This window comes from Branchiostoma floridae, chromosome 5 (assembly GCF_000003815.2).
Source record: "Branchiostoma floridae strain S238N-H82 chromosome 5, Bfl_VNyyK, whole genome shotgun sequence".
Classification (NCBI taxonomy): domain Eukaryota; kingdom Metazoa; phylum Chordata; class Leptocardii; order Amphioxiformes; family Branchiostomatidae; genus Branchiostoma; species Branchiostoma floridae.
The window spans coordinates 3,313,664-3,328,073 of record NC_049983.1 but is presented as its reverse complement, the minus strand read 5'-3'; the positions used below and the strand labels follow the sequence as shown (position 1 = coordinate 3,328,073).

The 14,410-nt window shown below is 39.9% G+C and overlaps 1 protein-coding gene across 1 annotated transcript in view; it reads right to left on the bottom strand.

The window, feature by feature from the left end:
• Positions 1–9,416: 9,416 nt before the first annotated feature.
• Positions 9,417–14,410, bottom strand: part of LOC118415582 (E3 ubiquitin-protein ligase rnf213-alpha-like) — a 36,246-nt gene continuing 31,252 nt past the window's right edge. Inside the window, 11 exon segments of the mRNA XM_035820276.1 lie at positions 9,417–9,585; positions 10,149–10,315; positions 10,881–10,970; positions 11,163–11,360; positions 11,566–11,640; positions 12,223–12,427; positions 12,868–13,054; positions 13,245–13,328; positions 13,473–13,614; positions 13,783–14,025; positions 14,314–14,405. Coding sequence (XP_035676169.1) covers positions 9,417–9,585; positions 10,149–10,315; positions 10,881–10,970; positions 11,163–11,360; positions 11,566–11,640; positions 12,223–12,427; positions 12,868–13,054; positions 13,245–13,328; positions 13,473–13,614; positions 13,783–14,025; positions 14,314–14,405 — 1,652 coding nt within the window.

The window sequence follows — 14,410 nt, the reverse complement described above, 5'->3', positions numbered from 1 at the left end:
CTAGTATAATAGGGCTCACCCTGATTCAAAACTGACCCCAGCATTTTTTAAACAAACTTTTGCGACCCACACCTAAACTACGTATCGTAGGATCACGAAATTTTCAGAAAATGATGTTCATGTCAGCCAAATTTTTTTTAACAACTTTTGTGTCATTATCATGTTATATGACGACATTATGACGTAACCTAGGTAATCTCGGCCGCCATCTTGGATTTTGACTGATGACGTCATCAAATTAGCATAAATTATGAATATTGAGTCATGAAATTTACGTTGAATTTCATAAAATGTGATAAACAACTGTTATTTGCTAAGAAAACCTTAAAACTTAAATGTTTTAAACAAAATTAGAAAATTTCGTAATAAATATGTCTGTCAGAATTCCGTTGCCATGGCAACATGAAAAATGATGAACATACTTTGTTCACTGAAAATGTTTGCTATCAACATTTTCTAAAAAGTTACCAAGTTTGGTGGCCCTAGCATAAGCCATTCAGGCGCTATGCGGCATTGAAGTTGATACGGGCATCAAAAACCTCCTTCCTGGTCTGAATAGCGTTGGTGCAAAATGTGGTCCACATGATCTTTTGCATAAATTATGATAATGAGCTACAAGTATTCTCACCTAATCATGTCAGACTGTCCCACATAGATTAATGAAACTATGTATATATACAAATCACAAAAAGAGTCACACAAAAAACTGTATTTGTACAAAACGTTTTGGGGTCAGTTTTGACCCCATACGGTAATCTACGTCCCAAAAAAGCTACGGTGGTTTGAGGGTTAAAGCAGGGGGTAAACGATCGCTGAGATATCGTTTTCGGAAAAGTGCGCCAAGATGCAGGGAAGTGACTTCCGGGTTCAGGGGTCACTACACAAATACCTGTGACGTCAGCCTGATTTGCAGAGCTACGGTCCGTGCGACTCGTGCGACCCTTGTTCGAGTCCAGGGGAAGGGTGATTTTCAATTGTTCTTGTTTCCTTTTTGACATCTATTTAATATAAACAATAGTTTCAGCACATTCCAATAACTAGAAAAAGCGTTTACACACGCAAACCTTGGCAAAATGCCAGCTTTTTTAAAGCACTTGTTACTAATCTATCTACACAGAAGAAACTGTTGTTGAACAGAGATATATAGCAGGCGCCTAGCACTCTGAATTAAGGCGGTTTACAGCGTCTTATGTCTACAGACATACATAAATACGTTGGAATCAGTGAGATCGCGTAGCGAAGCGGCAGGGTGTTTGGCTCGGGACCGGGTCTGCCTTAACACCACAAACGACCACAAACAACCACTGTTGCCATAGAAGCACGTGGATAGTGTTTACTACTCCCAAAGAGGTAGACAGAGCGGGAGCGTGTGGAAACTGGCCCGGTGAAGCAGACCGCGATCGAGCTGACCAACTACGCATTCAACCCGGATGACGTGACGGCAGTCGACGGAGAAGGCATCGCTCAAATAGAGTTCCGCACAAGAAAAACCGGTAATGACAGCGGGGAGCTCCGGTCATCTCCTCTGGAGCCCAAAATGTTGTCCTGCCTCTTCAAGCTAATGTCCAGTGTGGATGAGCTGACCAAAGCGCTGAAGAATGAGGAGGAGGTGACCGACTACACCCTGCTGGCTAAGGTCATGGGCAGGCTCTGTCTTTTCTTGTACATCCTTGTCGTGGCTAGCATCGCGGTAGCCATTCAAATGACCATGTATTTGGGCAAATAGATATTGCGATTTGATCATTCTCCTACGCAGCGCCAGCAAATCGCCTCTTGTCTGTACTCTGATATCTCAACCGTCACCATCAGTTCCTGTGGGCGTCGCCTAAAACCAGCTGTGGGTCAGAGAATAGGCCTTTAATTTTGTAGCATTCTAACAGTTAACTCAGCCATTCTTTGCGATGTTTTGCAATAGAGCCTCCTTCACTGTCTCTTTCAAACTACTTGTACACATCACTGCCAACCTTACCTGGGATGAAAACGTTCATTTCATGTTAACGAAGTCCCGCGTATATATTACCTTGCAGCTGCAAAGAAGGCTGGTCTCCCTGCTGATGTCATGCTCCAGATTTATCTAACATTCATTCGCCCGTTTACTGGAGTATGCCAGCAATTCGTCATTCAACGTTATATGGCTGCAAGGCATTACGTCCTGGCTCAATGACTGTTTAAAAGTTTCCAAGCTTGACTACAATAAAAAAAGAAAATCAAGCAAAGTCAAATCAGTCAACATCGAGGACTACGTGGTGTAATGAAGCTACCAAGCTTAACTTTGTTGACACCTCGTTCACTATCAAAGAGGTACGTAAATTTTACAAAATCGATACAATCCACTAGTTACAAAAAGGAATTATACTGAATATATGCTTTGTAACCTTATACATTGTAAGAAGAATTGTATATTGTCCGTAAAACACTGATCAATTCCGTAAAATTCTCATGAATACGTAGACACGCCTATTTTAGAGCATCGAGGTCCCTGCATGGATCAGAAATGCCTCCTTGCAGTTCAAGACATTATTGCAGACGAATAACAAATAGCTGCAAACATGATAACAATCGCTAGGAGGCATCAATGATACGTGCCGATTGTCTGAATGCCACATTGACCGTTGTAAATGCTTACACCTTGAGTTTCCAAGATTGCCTATTACAAATAGAACAAATAAAAGTTTTTAATACTGATCTTTCATGCAAAAACAAATAGACGTTATCTCTTTGAAAACAAATCACTCAACATAAAGGATTGGCATGTGTTTTATTTACGTATAGCAATGGATGATAAGAAACTGTAAACCGGTGCATTTAAAAGGCTGGTATTTTGCTTCGTTTTTCGTACGGAATAGGTTTTCTCTATTTATTAGAATATGCTGACTAAAGTTATTGAAGGACTGAAGGGTATTTTTTGCATGAAAGGGCAAATTGGGTATGAAACAAATTTTCGGTTATAGCATTTACTTTCGTGCTAATGACATTACAGTATACAGCATGGTCAACCACAAACGACCACAAGCGACTCTTACATGCAGTGTATATGGGGCAATGACCTTTGTACGTATACGTGGCGCCCTCGAGACATTGTTTATACATTTATGAATTTAAAAAACGCAGCAAGTCCAACGTATTCACCAGTTATTTCGAGTTAGTCCTGTTTCAAGATTAAAGCAATTCTTGGCCACCATGATGGATCATGCGTGCTTGCATTTGAGGCTGAAAAACACTTTGTATACAAGTTTTATAAGTTGACAATGATAGGATTGCGGTATGCTATAATCTATTAACCAACAGCTTCCATATTTTTATCGCCATGTTGTCTATGGAGCCGAGGAAGGTATCGAGAACTTTCCCATGCAGACTCCTAGCACGGGCAATCCAACATGGCGGCCCAAAATTGCTTCGATCTTGAAACCAGCGGACTAACCTGAAATAACTGGTAAATACGTAGGACTTGCTGTGTTTTTTTATTCATAAATGTATAAACAATGTCTCCAGAGCGCCACACAAGGTCTTTGACCCATATACACTGCATATTACAGTCGTTTGTGGTTGTTTCTGGGTCATTTGTACGGTCGTTTGTGGTCTTTCGGCAGAACGAGCTCCATGTATATCCTGTTGCCATAGAAACACGTGGAAAGTTTTTACTACTCCCAAAGAGGTTCCTTGCTACTCCCAAAGTATATGGATCATATGGAGGAAAGTGAGCTTTCATTCCATTTTCACATTGCCACAAATGGCGGAGCTGAGGTCGTTATACTCTATTGACATAATAGAACTGCATGTGGACGGTAGAGAGCAGCGTCCGCGTCATTTTGTCTCATTTTCTTTGCTGCCAAAAGAATGCTGCTGCTAGGAGACCTGACAGAGCGGGAGCGTGTGGAGACTGGCCCGGTGAAGCAGACCGCGGTCGAGCTCACCAACTATGCATTCAACCCGGATGACGTGACGGCAATCGACGGGGAAATCATCGCTCAAACAGAGTCCCGTACAAGCACAACCGGTAATGACAACGGGGAGCCCCGGTCATCTGGTACGGAGTCCAACATGTTGTCCTGCCTCTCTCAGCTAATGTCCAGTGTGGATGAGCTGACCAAAGCGTTGAAGAATGAGGAGGAGGTGACCGACTACACCCTGCTGACTAAGGTCCTGGACAGGCTTTGTCTTGTCTTGTACATCCTTGTCATCGCTAGCATCGCGGTAGCCATTCCAATGACCATGTATTTGGGCAAATAGATATTGCGATTTGATCATTCTCCTACGCAGCGCCAGCAAATCGCCTCTTGTCTGTACTCTGATATCTCAACCGTCACCATCAGTTCCTGTGGGCGTCGCCTAAAACCAGCTGTCTGTCAGAGAATAGGCCTTTAATTTTGTAGCATTCTAACAGTTAACTCAGCCATTCTTTGCGATGTTTTGCAATAGAGCTTCCTTCACTGTCTCTTTCAAACTACTTGTACACATCACTGCCAACCTTACCTGGGATGAACACGTTCATTTCATGTTAACGAAGTCCCGCGTATATATTACCTTGCAGCTGCAAAGAAGGCTGGTCTCCCTGCTGATGTCATGCTCCAGATTTATCTAACATTCATTCGCCCGTTTACTGGAGTATGCCAGCAATTCGTCATTCAACGTTATATGGCTGCAAGGCATTACGTCCTGGCTCAATGACTGTTTAAAAGTTTCCAAGCTTGACTACAATAAAAAAAGAAAATCAAGCAAAGTCAAATCAGTCAACATCGAGGACTACGTGTTGTAATGAAGCTACCAAGCTTAACTTTGCTGACACCTCGTTCACTATCAAAGAGGTACGTAAATTTTACAAAATCGATACAATCCACTAGTTACAAAAAGGAATTATACTGAATATATGCTTTGCAACCTTATACATTGTAGGAAGAATTATATATTTTCCGTAAAACCCTGATCAATTCCGTAAAATTCTCATGAATACGTAGACACGCCTATTTAAGAGCATCGGGGTCCCTGCATGGATCAATAATGCCTCCTTGCAGTTTAGGACATTATTGCAGGAAAATACAAAATAGCTGCAAATATGATAACAATCGCCAGGAAGCATCAATGATACGTGCCGGTTGTCCGAATGCCACATTGACCGTTGTAAATGCTTACACCTTAAGTTTCCAAGATCGCCTATTACAAATGAAACAAATAAAAGTTTTTAATACTGATCTTTCAGGAGAAAACTAATAGACGTTATTACTTTGAAAACAAGTCACTCAACATGAAGGACTTGTGTCTTATTTACGTTAGCAATGGATCATAAGACTATGCAAACAAGTGCTTTTAAAATGCTGGTATTTTGCTTCGTTTTTTTGCTTCGGATTAGGTTTTCTCTATAATAATATGCTGATGAAAGTGACTGAACGGCTGTTAATTGAAGAGATGTGATATTGGAGAAGGGGTGTTTTGTAAGATGAAAAAGAAGATGGATAAGAAAGCAATTTGTCCGTTGTGGCATTTAGTGTCGTGCAAATGATGTTACAGTATGCAGCATGGCCATTCTTGCTTACAATGCGTGAGTTAAGAATACAAACTAATATCACTGTAAATGCATTTAAGTTCGCGGGGATTTAATTTCGCGATAGCGGGAAAAAGGACTTTTCGCGGTGGATTCAAGTTCGCGGTAACACCATAGACCGAAGTCTAATACAATAATAGAAAAATATTCGCGGTGGTTTTAAGTTCGCGGTGAAGTGGTCACCGCAAAAACCGCGAACATTAATGCACCGCGAACATTTCTGCATTTTTTTTTTATTGGTATACATATTTCTGCATTTACAGTATACATATTTTATTAACAGACTAGAAAGGCCGATATTTGCTTGAGGGAAAATACAGCATATTTCAGCCATCTCCCTCATCATGCAGCAATATCACCCATGCGCAAAAATGGAACACTTCTGCTTAAAAATCACTTCTACTAATCACACTTTAGCCAAAAAAATGAATCTTACAAAATTCCCAGTGCAAAAAATGTACTTTTCCAGTGCACCCCGTGTGAATTTGCACAATACTCCCACCCCACATGGCCTTTTGAATAAGAAACCCAGTCCAAAATTGAACTTAGCAAAAAAGTTCCCCCGTGAATGAAAAGGTAAAATAGACCAGTCTCAAAACAGTTCCGCTAAAATGGACTCTTCCTGTGATACCACAGTCACCAAGTCCAAAAATGGATTTAAAAAAAAAACCTCCGTGAAAGACTTGACACTTGACACACCCCATGTAAAATTGCACACCTCACCTGACGGGTCCCATAGCCTACCCGGCCGTAGGGGCAGCAATGCCATCACCATAACTTTTCCGCCTTTGTCTAGTTTAGGTTCAAGATACAAAAAATCGCAGTTTTGCTGCAGTACCAAGGTCACGCCAAACTATACCTCCTTTTTTTCATTGAGGTAATTACAGATAATGTTGCTAGGCATCTTTTCAATAAATTAGACAAAACAATAGTTCTGAAATCTCCAACCATGAAATATCTAGAATTGTTTTCTACATTTTATGATAATGCCGTTGTGACAGCGATCTCGCCCCCACTAGCGTTTTCGCCCCCCTTTAGCGTTTTCGCCCCCCCCAGAGCAGCTGGCTACTACATATTACAGGTGCGCTACCTGGTACTATACTGCACCTGGGGAGTAACGTATATGGTGTGTTACCTGGTACCTATATGGCACCTTATTACCGTACCGTAAGATGTCATACCTCGAAAGTCGATACTATATTGTTCGGTGCAAACATGACATTGAAATAAAAAAGACAATTTTTGCAGCTGAGGTGGCATAAAAACAGTGCTATTGCGAACGTATAAATCAACACCGTCTATGGTACGGAATACGTCAGCTATATGTTTTCAATTTGTCACAGTGTTTTCTTTCTTGTGCTGGAAACATTTCCAAAGCACTAACAAAAACACACGTGAATAATAGTTTCTCATTATAAACACTATCTACGCGCAAGTTGATATAGCTGTTGCTAAATGCTACACAAACACTGGTAAAGTACCTGTCTTAAGAAACACGGGTAAATGCATCAGTTCCTAAATACTAGAAAAAACAGTCATGTTGGAGGTGAAGATATCCCTTGGCCAGGTGCATATACCAAAATGTGCGTTATTCTAATTAATACCTAATATTTGCATAATTAATAAAGACATTACATAGTTCTTTTGTGGTCACTTCATGGTAGAGACTTCATATTGGAGATATATAGGTTGCTTGAGGACAGGTGAATACAATGAAATACATCTTATGTCAAGACTCAGGTATATGCAATAATGGGAATACAAGGGACCAAACCCTCCTTGTCTGAAACAAGTTCAACTATCTTATTACCATGTAATTACGTTAATATTGATACTATGAATGGAGTTATGTATCAAACTCGTGTACTTATATCATTCTGAAACTACAGTTTGTGATTTATACCAATCAACTTCTAAAATGTCATGTAAACCCGTTTTTTTTTGGGGGGGGGGGGGCGAAATCGCTAAAGGGGAGCGAGGTAGGGGGGCGAGATCACTAGCCGGGGAGGGCGAGATCGCTAGTGATTTCGCCCCGGGGGGGGGGGGGGGGGCAAAATCGCTAGTGTTTTCGCCCCCGGGGGGCGAGATCACGGGGGGGCGAGATCGCTGTCACACCGTACACATTTGTATACTCTAAGTAGAGTCAATTCCAAGTCACCGAGATGGTTTTGAAATAATATTTGTAATAAGTTTGAACTATTTTGACTAAAAGAACATTTCAGTCACTAAAGTTCAAAATTGTTCAAACATTTCAAAATGAAAATTTAAACATGTTTGAACCTTTTAATATTTGTTGGAACATTTGGGAAAGTAATGATATCATTATCTCTTTATTTAGAACAATTTTCAAACATCTATGTGTTTTTGTTATTGTTCCAACATGTTCCAACATTTTGTGTCATTTTTTCCCTCCATAAAACTTTTATTGACCCCATAAACAAAGCTGCTAAGCTTGGTCCTCTGTTTGGCTCTTGTATTTTTAGACTTTCTTTAGTATACACTGGTGAGTCTTTTGTGAGAAGGTGGCAGACAGACATATTTTCCTGCACTTGGCAGGGATGTGTGAATTGCCCTCTTCCCAGCCCACTGACCCAGTTTCATCATATTGTTTCCATGTTCGAACATGTGATCACAAATGATGCATCTATGTTGGAACAGTTTAGAAACTAACAGAAATAATGTATTTGATGTTAGAAATGTTTCTAACATGTTTGAATACTATAGAAACATTTAGAACTTCATATAGATGTTGTAAATAGTTCTAAACAGTTACTTATCACAGATTGTTACAAAGATTTCCAAAGTGTTAGAAAAAAAGGCAAGAAACACCCTCTCGGTAATATGGAACCGACTCTATGATTAAGAGTCTGTTGTCTATGACGCTGACACATATGAAACATCAAGAAAAGTTTTCCGGGAGTGCGTACTGAAGGGCTGGTTATATCCATTGTACTTTCCCTATGCTTCGCCTTTTGGCCATTGTAAGAAATGAAGATATACTGAACTAGGAAGGCCAAAACAATTTCATATCATGGATGGTAGATCTACCATCTGATGCAAGTAGGATGAAAAAATAACAGAACAAATATCTTTTATTTGACTGAATTACACAAACAGCATAAGAGTATCAGCATACAAGTGGTAAAATTGACCAAATACAACATAGTTATATTAAGCATCTCTCCATAAATAATAGAGTAGCTTTAACACCATTGTCATCAATCAAATGCGCACTAAAATAAGATAGGTGTAACAAAAACAAAACGACCACCAAACAGTTGTTCATTCCATCGATAGTATCCAAATAAGTCTTATTACGTGAAAGTCTAACATTCAACGACTTACAATATAGTTAATAACTAATGCAGCAAATTATCTATCTTACGCTATAGAGTAACACATGTCACAAATCAAATATTCAATAAAAATGTATGTGTAATAACACCAAATATTATCCACTTACAAAGAAGCTAAAGGTATGGTTTGTTGTCAAACTCTACTAAGTAGTGCCACAACCTTTGATAATGTTACCTTGAATACATAGCCGAAGGTACCAAACAATTCAGTATACTAAACATTGTCAATTACTCAATAAACTATTACTACTAAAAGACATTCCCTTGCTGTGAATAGGTACTAACCTCATGATTTGTCTATGTCAGTATTATGAGATTAAGTGCATAGCTGACCATTGGATTTGACAGTAATAGAAGATAGATACATACAGTCCCCTCTCTCAATTCACTAATGAATGAATGAATGAATGAATCAATCAATCAATCAATCAATCAACCAAAAAAACAGTCAGTTCTTAACTCTTATCTCATTAGAAACTATATCGAAGTTCACATATGGTACTAATGAATCTGTGAGGATTTTAGTTGTTACCAGTCGAGTCTTCCTCTTGATGGTGCATGTAGTTGGCGAGGACCCGCCAAGTATCGCAGACATGCTCCAACAGGATAGTAGCTGGGAAGTGTGGCAGGAAACCGTTGATCTCAGGGGCGTCCTTCTCGTCCAAGTAGCTCACAAGTGTGTCGCGCAGACTGTAAAACAATGAAATACATTGGACATAGGTACTGACAAATAGGGAAGGATGCCGAAGCAATGATCGACAAAAAACATGCAGGCCTACAGCTATACATCTATGTACCTAATAACTATATCTGTATTTTTAGAAATTTTTAAATCTTGTCCCGTTAACAATTATTGGTTAATGAAATAAGTAAAACGTGACTTCTATAAGTAAATGTCATGACTGCTGTAGCTGTATCTGCATCTAATCTAAAGCAATAGTTGGGGCACCACGTTCTTGGACTAATGATAAGTAAATCCTGTATGGAACTTGTTAGTCAAAATTGAGACACTTGCAAATAGTTTGACATTGAAATATACAGATCACAATACAAGAAAACCATTTATGGCAACAAAAGAAGTTGATTACGAGTAAAGTTATTATGAGAAATTTTATTTGTTTAGCTACATGTGTGCGTACAAATTCTGATCTATCCGAACACATCCGATGTACCTGCACATTGCAACTTTACTTCATAGATACAAAGTTATGGCCACGATTCATATAGAGAATATGATGTAGATAAAGTCATACCTCCAATCAGGTTTCCTTTTCTCCTTTTCATCAGAGACGACTACAAACTCGTACATCTCGGCAGCCAGCGTCTTCACGTCAATCTTCTTCAGGATGCTCTCAAGAGCCTTTGTTTGCTCCTCTTCTAGTTGTTTTGTATATGAGATGTCGACGTTGTCAAAAGGATCCTACAAAGGGACTAACACTGTGTTAGATCTAACGTCAAAGCTTAAATGACGAGATTCATACCTGAAAGGTATTACGTCTCTATGGTCACAAGAACCCTATATCATTAGCATTAGGTTTAGAAAAATAAGCAAGGAATAATGTAAAGGTATTTTAGAATCATAAGGACTGTAAACGATGTAAATTGTATCTCTTTTTTTGTCTGAACCTTGCCTATTCCATCATGGCCTCGATGAAAAACGGCTTGCAGGCCGATTTGACTTGAATAAATGTGTTCGAACAAAAAAAAATCACATTTCATCATAGTCACTCATATACCGGATTAAGAATTATACCTCCCTTGCCAGTGGTAGACACAGGCAAAGCTATGGTGGGGTCGGTCGGGCAACTGGAAACACAGCGTTCTCCCTAGTTTTAACGTGGGCTGTATAGATTGATTTATAGTTGAATGATGTTACATTACATGAGTATGAAGTTTAAGTATTTAAAAATCATGGTGGATAATCTACAGTATATTGGCCATTTTATTAGATGCAGCTGGTCTTCTTCAGTGCAAGCGGGACTCACCTGATTGTTTGCCAGTAACAGCTGTGCTCGCTGGACAGACAGAAGTTGCCAAAGCGACAATGCATGCTTTAGTCGACAGTAGTTTCGAGCCTAAAGGCAAAGAAATGTAATGACCCAGTAAGTTCAGGTGTTAGGCATACATTTTTGGAATTCTGTTGACATATATGTACTAATTGATAAAGAATATCCAGGTCTCAAACGTTATGATGCTATATGGTGGTAACATGTGGCTTTTTCTTATTGTCTCATTGTCTGCTAAGCATTGAAAGAGTAATATGTTACCTTGTCGCTGTGAAGGCGAGCAGCTCTCCCCATCTTCAGAACCCTGTGGAGGTATTCACCAAGCAGTTTTTCTCCATCCCCACCGGCGGATGCCAAGAAGAAAATGGCAATGTCTACGGCGGCCAGTGAGACACACACATTCTCAAGGGATGCTGACTCTAAAACGATCTGCCGTTGTACAGGAAGGCCGATTGTCTCCTGTACATGTGAATTAAAATACAATGTTAATTAATCACTATAATGCAGAATAACATTTGTAAAAAATTCAGAGCGTCGTCGGAGAGGTTGACAACAACGCGACAAAAAAATGCCAGGAAAAAGACAATGTCCATAACGACTGCACCTTGCCGCCGAAATTCAACAACATTTTCAAATCTTAAGTGTCCAAAACTTTATAAAGTACCTGTGGAATTTGTTTCCGTACTGCAGAGAACATGGCGACATCCCTGGCTTCCTGGCGGAACTGGAACGTCTCACACTATACACAAGAATAAATCGATCAAACCAGGGCACACCATTCACATTCAGGGAATAGGCACTTTGTTCATTAAGAAACGAGCAACGTGTTTCTATAAATAGGCAAAGTCACAGGTTTTTAGTTTTTTCCTAATAATCATGATGACAAAATATTACTTTAGTCTCTGTCTGTCCGTCTCTCTATATATATATGTCACAGTAGAGATCACGATCTAGTAAAATCGCTCATTCTCCTAGAAGAGATCGCGATCAGAGTTTGTCCTAGGACAGATCCCGATCGCAATCTGTTTAGGTGTTTCCTATATCTTAGCATCATTTGAGTTTGGAACGGAGTTTGTCCTAGGAGAGATCCCGATCGTAATTTGTACTAGTAGAATCGGAGACCTTGAATCGGAGATTCTACTAGTACAGATTGCGATCGGGATCTCTCCTAGGACCAGCTCCGATCGCGATGTCTCCTAGGAAAATTGGCGATTCTACTCGATCGTGATCTCTACTGTGACATATACATCTTCATCACACAATCAAAATCTGTGCCTTCAAAGGCCGTAGGTAAGTTAGAGGATGATCAGAAGGAGGCTACCTTCTCCTCAATCTTGGACTTCCCACTCAAAAAGCGGTCAATAAGCTGTTTCTCCAGTGCCGGAAAGTCATATCCAACTTGAGTCCCCTGTCCTATTGCCAGGGAGTAGTTGCAGTGGCTGAGAACCAACGGCATGAGATCCCGGGCGGTGTCACATGATACCACGTTACCGGTACTGACGTCAGTCCAAGACCTGAAGTAGCCACTAGAAATAAATGAACAGATTACTTCTCGGAAGACACTGGTGGGTATGTTGTTGGAATATTCACTTTCGTGTCAGCGTATAAGCGTTATCTGCCATTTTGTTTAAATTGTTGGTACTGCTATATATGTTAGATTATCACCATACATGGATAAATATCAATGCGGCCATTTTTATTATTTCTAAGGACTTCCATATTTACTTGGTTGTAATGTCAGAGCACGGGAGCCACTAAACCACTACCAGTCACATTTCAGGTAATTTGGCTGAAAATGACAGAGTGGAATTTACTCGATGGCAAGTTGACTAACAGGAGGGGAAACACATGAAAAACGATACATATCGTTCCTGTTCCTGTGAAGGAAATGTAACCAAATTTAATTAAACACATTGGCCATATCCATTAAAGAGCCATAACAAATCTACCATTGCTTTCAACATACTCATCCTGGAAATTGGTCTCTCTTCGGTAAATGTCAAGGAACTCGTTGTTCTTCCTAATAAGGAAGAGGACAACAGCCGTGACACAAGACGTGATGGTTGCATCCTCCTTCATTGGCAACAGGTGGTACAGGCTTGTGGTTTGAGTATCTATGGATGGGTCCATATTCACAGGCCGGGGAGTGCTTTCTGAAATTCAAACATCAGCGACACTGAATGTTAGATACCAGAAAAAAGATATCAACATTATAACAACTTATGATTTGATTGAAACTGCTGACGGTTTGCTATTTTAAATAAATTAAAATAAAGCAATGTCAATAGGACCGTTAATGAAGAATAGTGTGCAGCCGAGAAAAAAAGAAATGTAGTGTAATACCTTGCTGAAGTAGCAACGGACGGATGTTGGTCCAGATCTCACCGAAGCATTTCACCAGCCTATCACACTCCTCCCCTTGTTGTCCTATACGAATACAACGAAGAAACGTTACATTGCATTCTTGTCTGCATAATTCTGACCTAATTTCTCACTATTCTCATAGACCTTTGGAACAGATTGTCATTTTTTTAATGATTTTGAACAGTCTTGAACAATATAAGGTATCACCTTCGGGCAGGCTCTTCAGAAATTCAGCAATCTTCATTGTTAGTGCTTCTGTTAGGTCGATGTTGCGGTGATATCTAGTCCTCAGGAGTGTGATCAGATGGATGATGTCTGGTAGGTGGCACATGGCTGACAAAATTATGGCCTACACAATTAAGAAATGGGAGAACAAATATGACTAGTCACGAGTTATTCATTACACAAGACAACGAATCCCAAAAGTATACCGTACGGTACTACCGTCTAGTTGTAGTGACCTTTGAAACAATAAAAAGGATTTGTCTTTTCATAATGGTATCCGACATAAACCTACATTGTCCAAGAACATCTTCAGCATTGGGAATCTCGCCTGATGTTCAACAAAGCAGCGAGACATGTGCTCCAGGCTCACACTGGGTCGGTATTGCCACATCTCAGGAAGCCCGATGACATTTTCCAGTGACAGTTGATCAGGAGGTGTTGAATAGTCGGACAGGACGCCGTGAAACGATGTAGCAAGAAGGCGGTGGTTATCGTCTACGAGTCGATTTGCCTTCTCAAGTCTCCTGTCCAGATCCTTGTTTAAAGATAGAAGAACCAGAGTTCAAGAGCAACAAGAATAGTTTGCAAAGCACGTAAAGCATACATAAAGTAAAGCAAATTATATAATGGGCCGTTTACATAGTAGCACGTGCGGTCCTAAATGTTTTAAAAGGCTTCTGTTCTGTTGTTGCCTTTTAATTATTTACTTACAGATGCATACTATTATGCCTCAGTTGTACTCATTATAACCCTTGTCGTGTTATTTATGTACCAAATATATGTATCAAATAGATAACGGTATATCTAACGTTATTTCAATTACCTGAAGAAGTGGCTCAATGTATACATTGTTGAAGGCATTCTCCCAATTCTCTCGCCCCTGTGCCGTTGTCCATGCAACATTCCAGTCTGCCACTGGT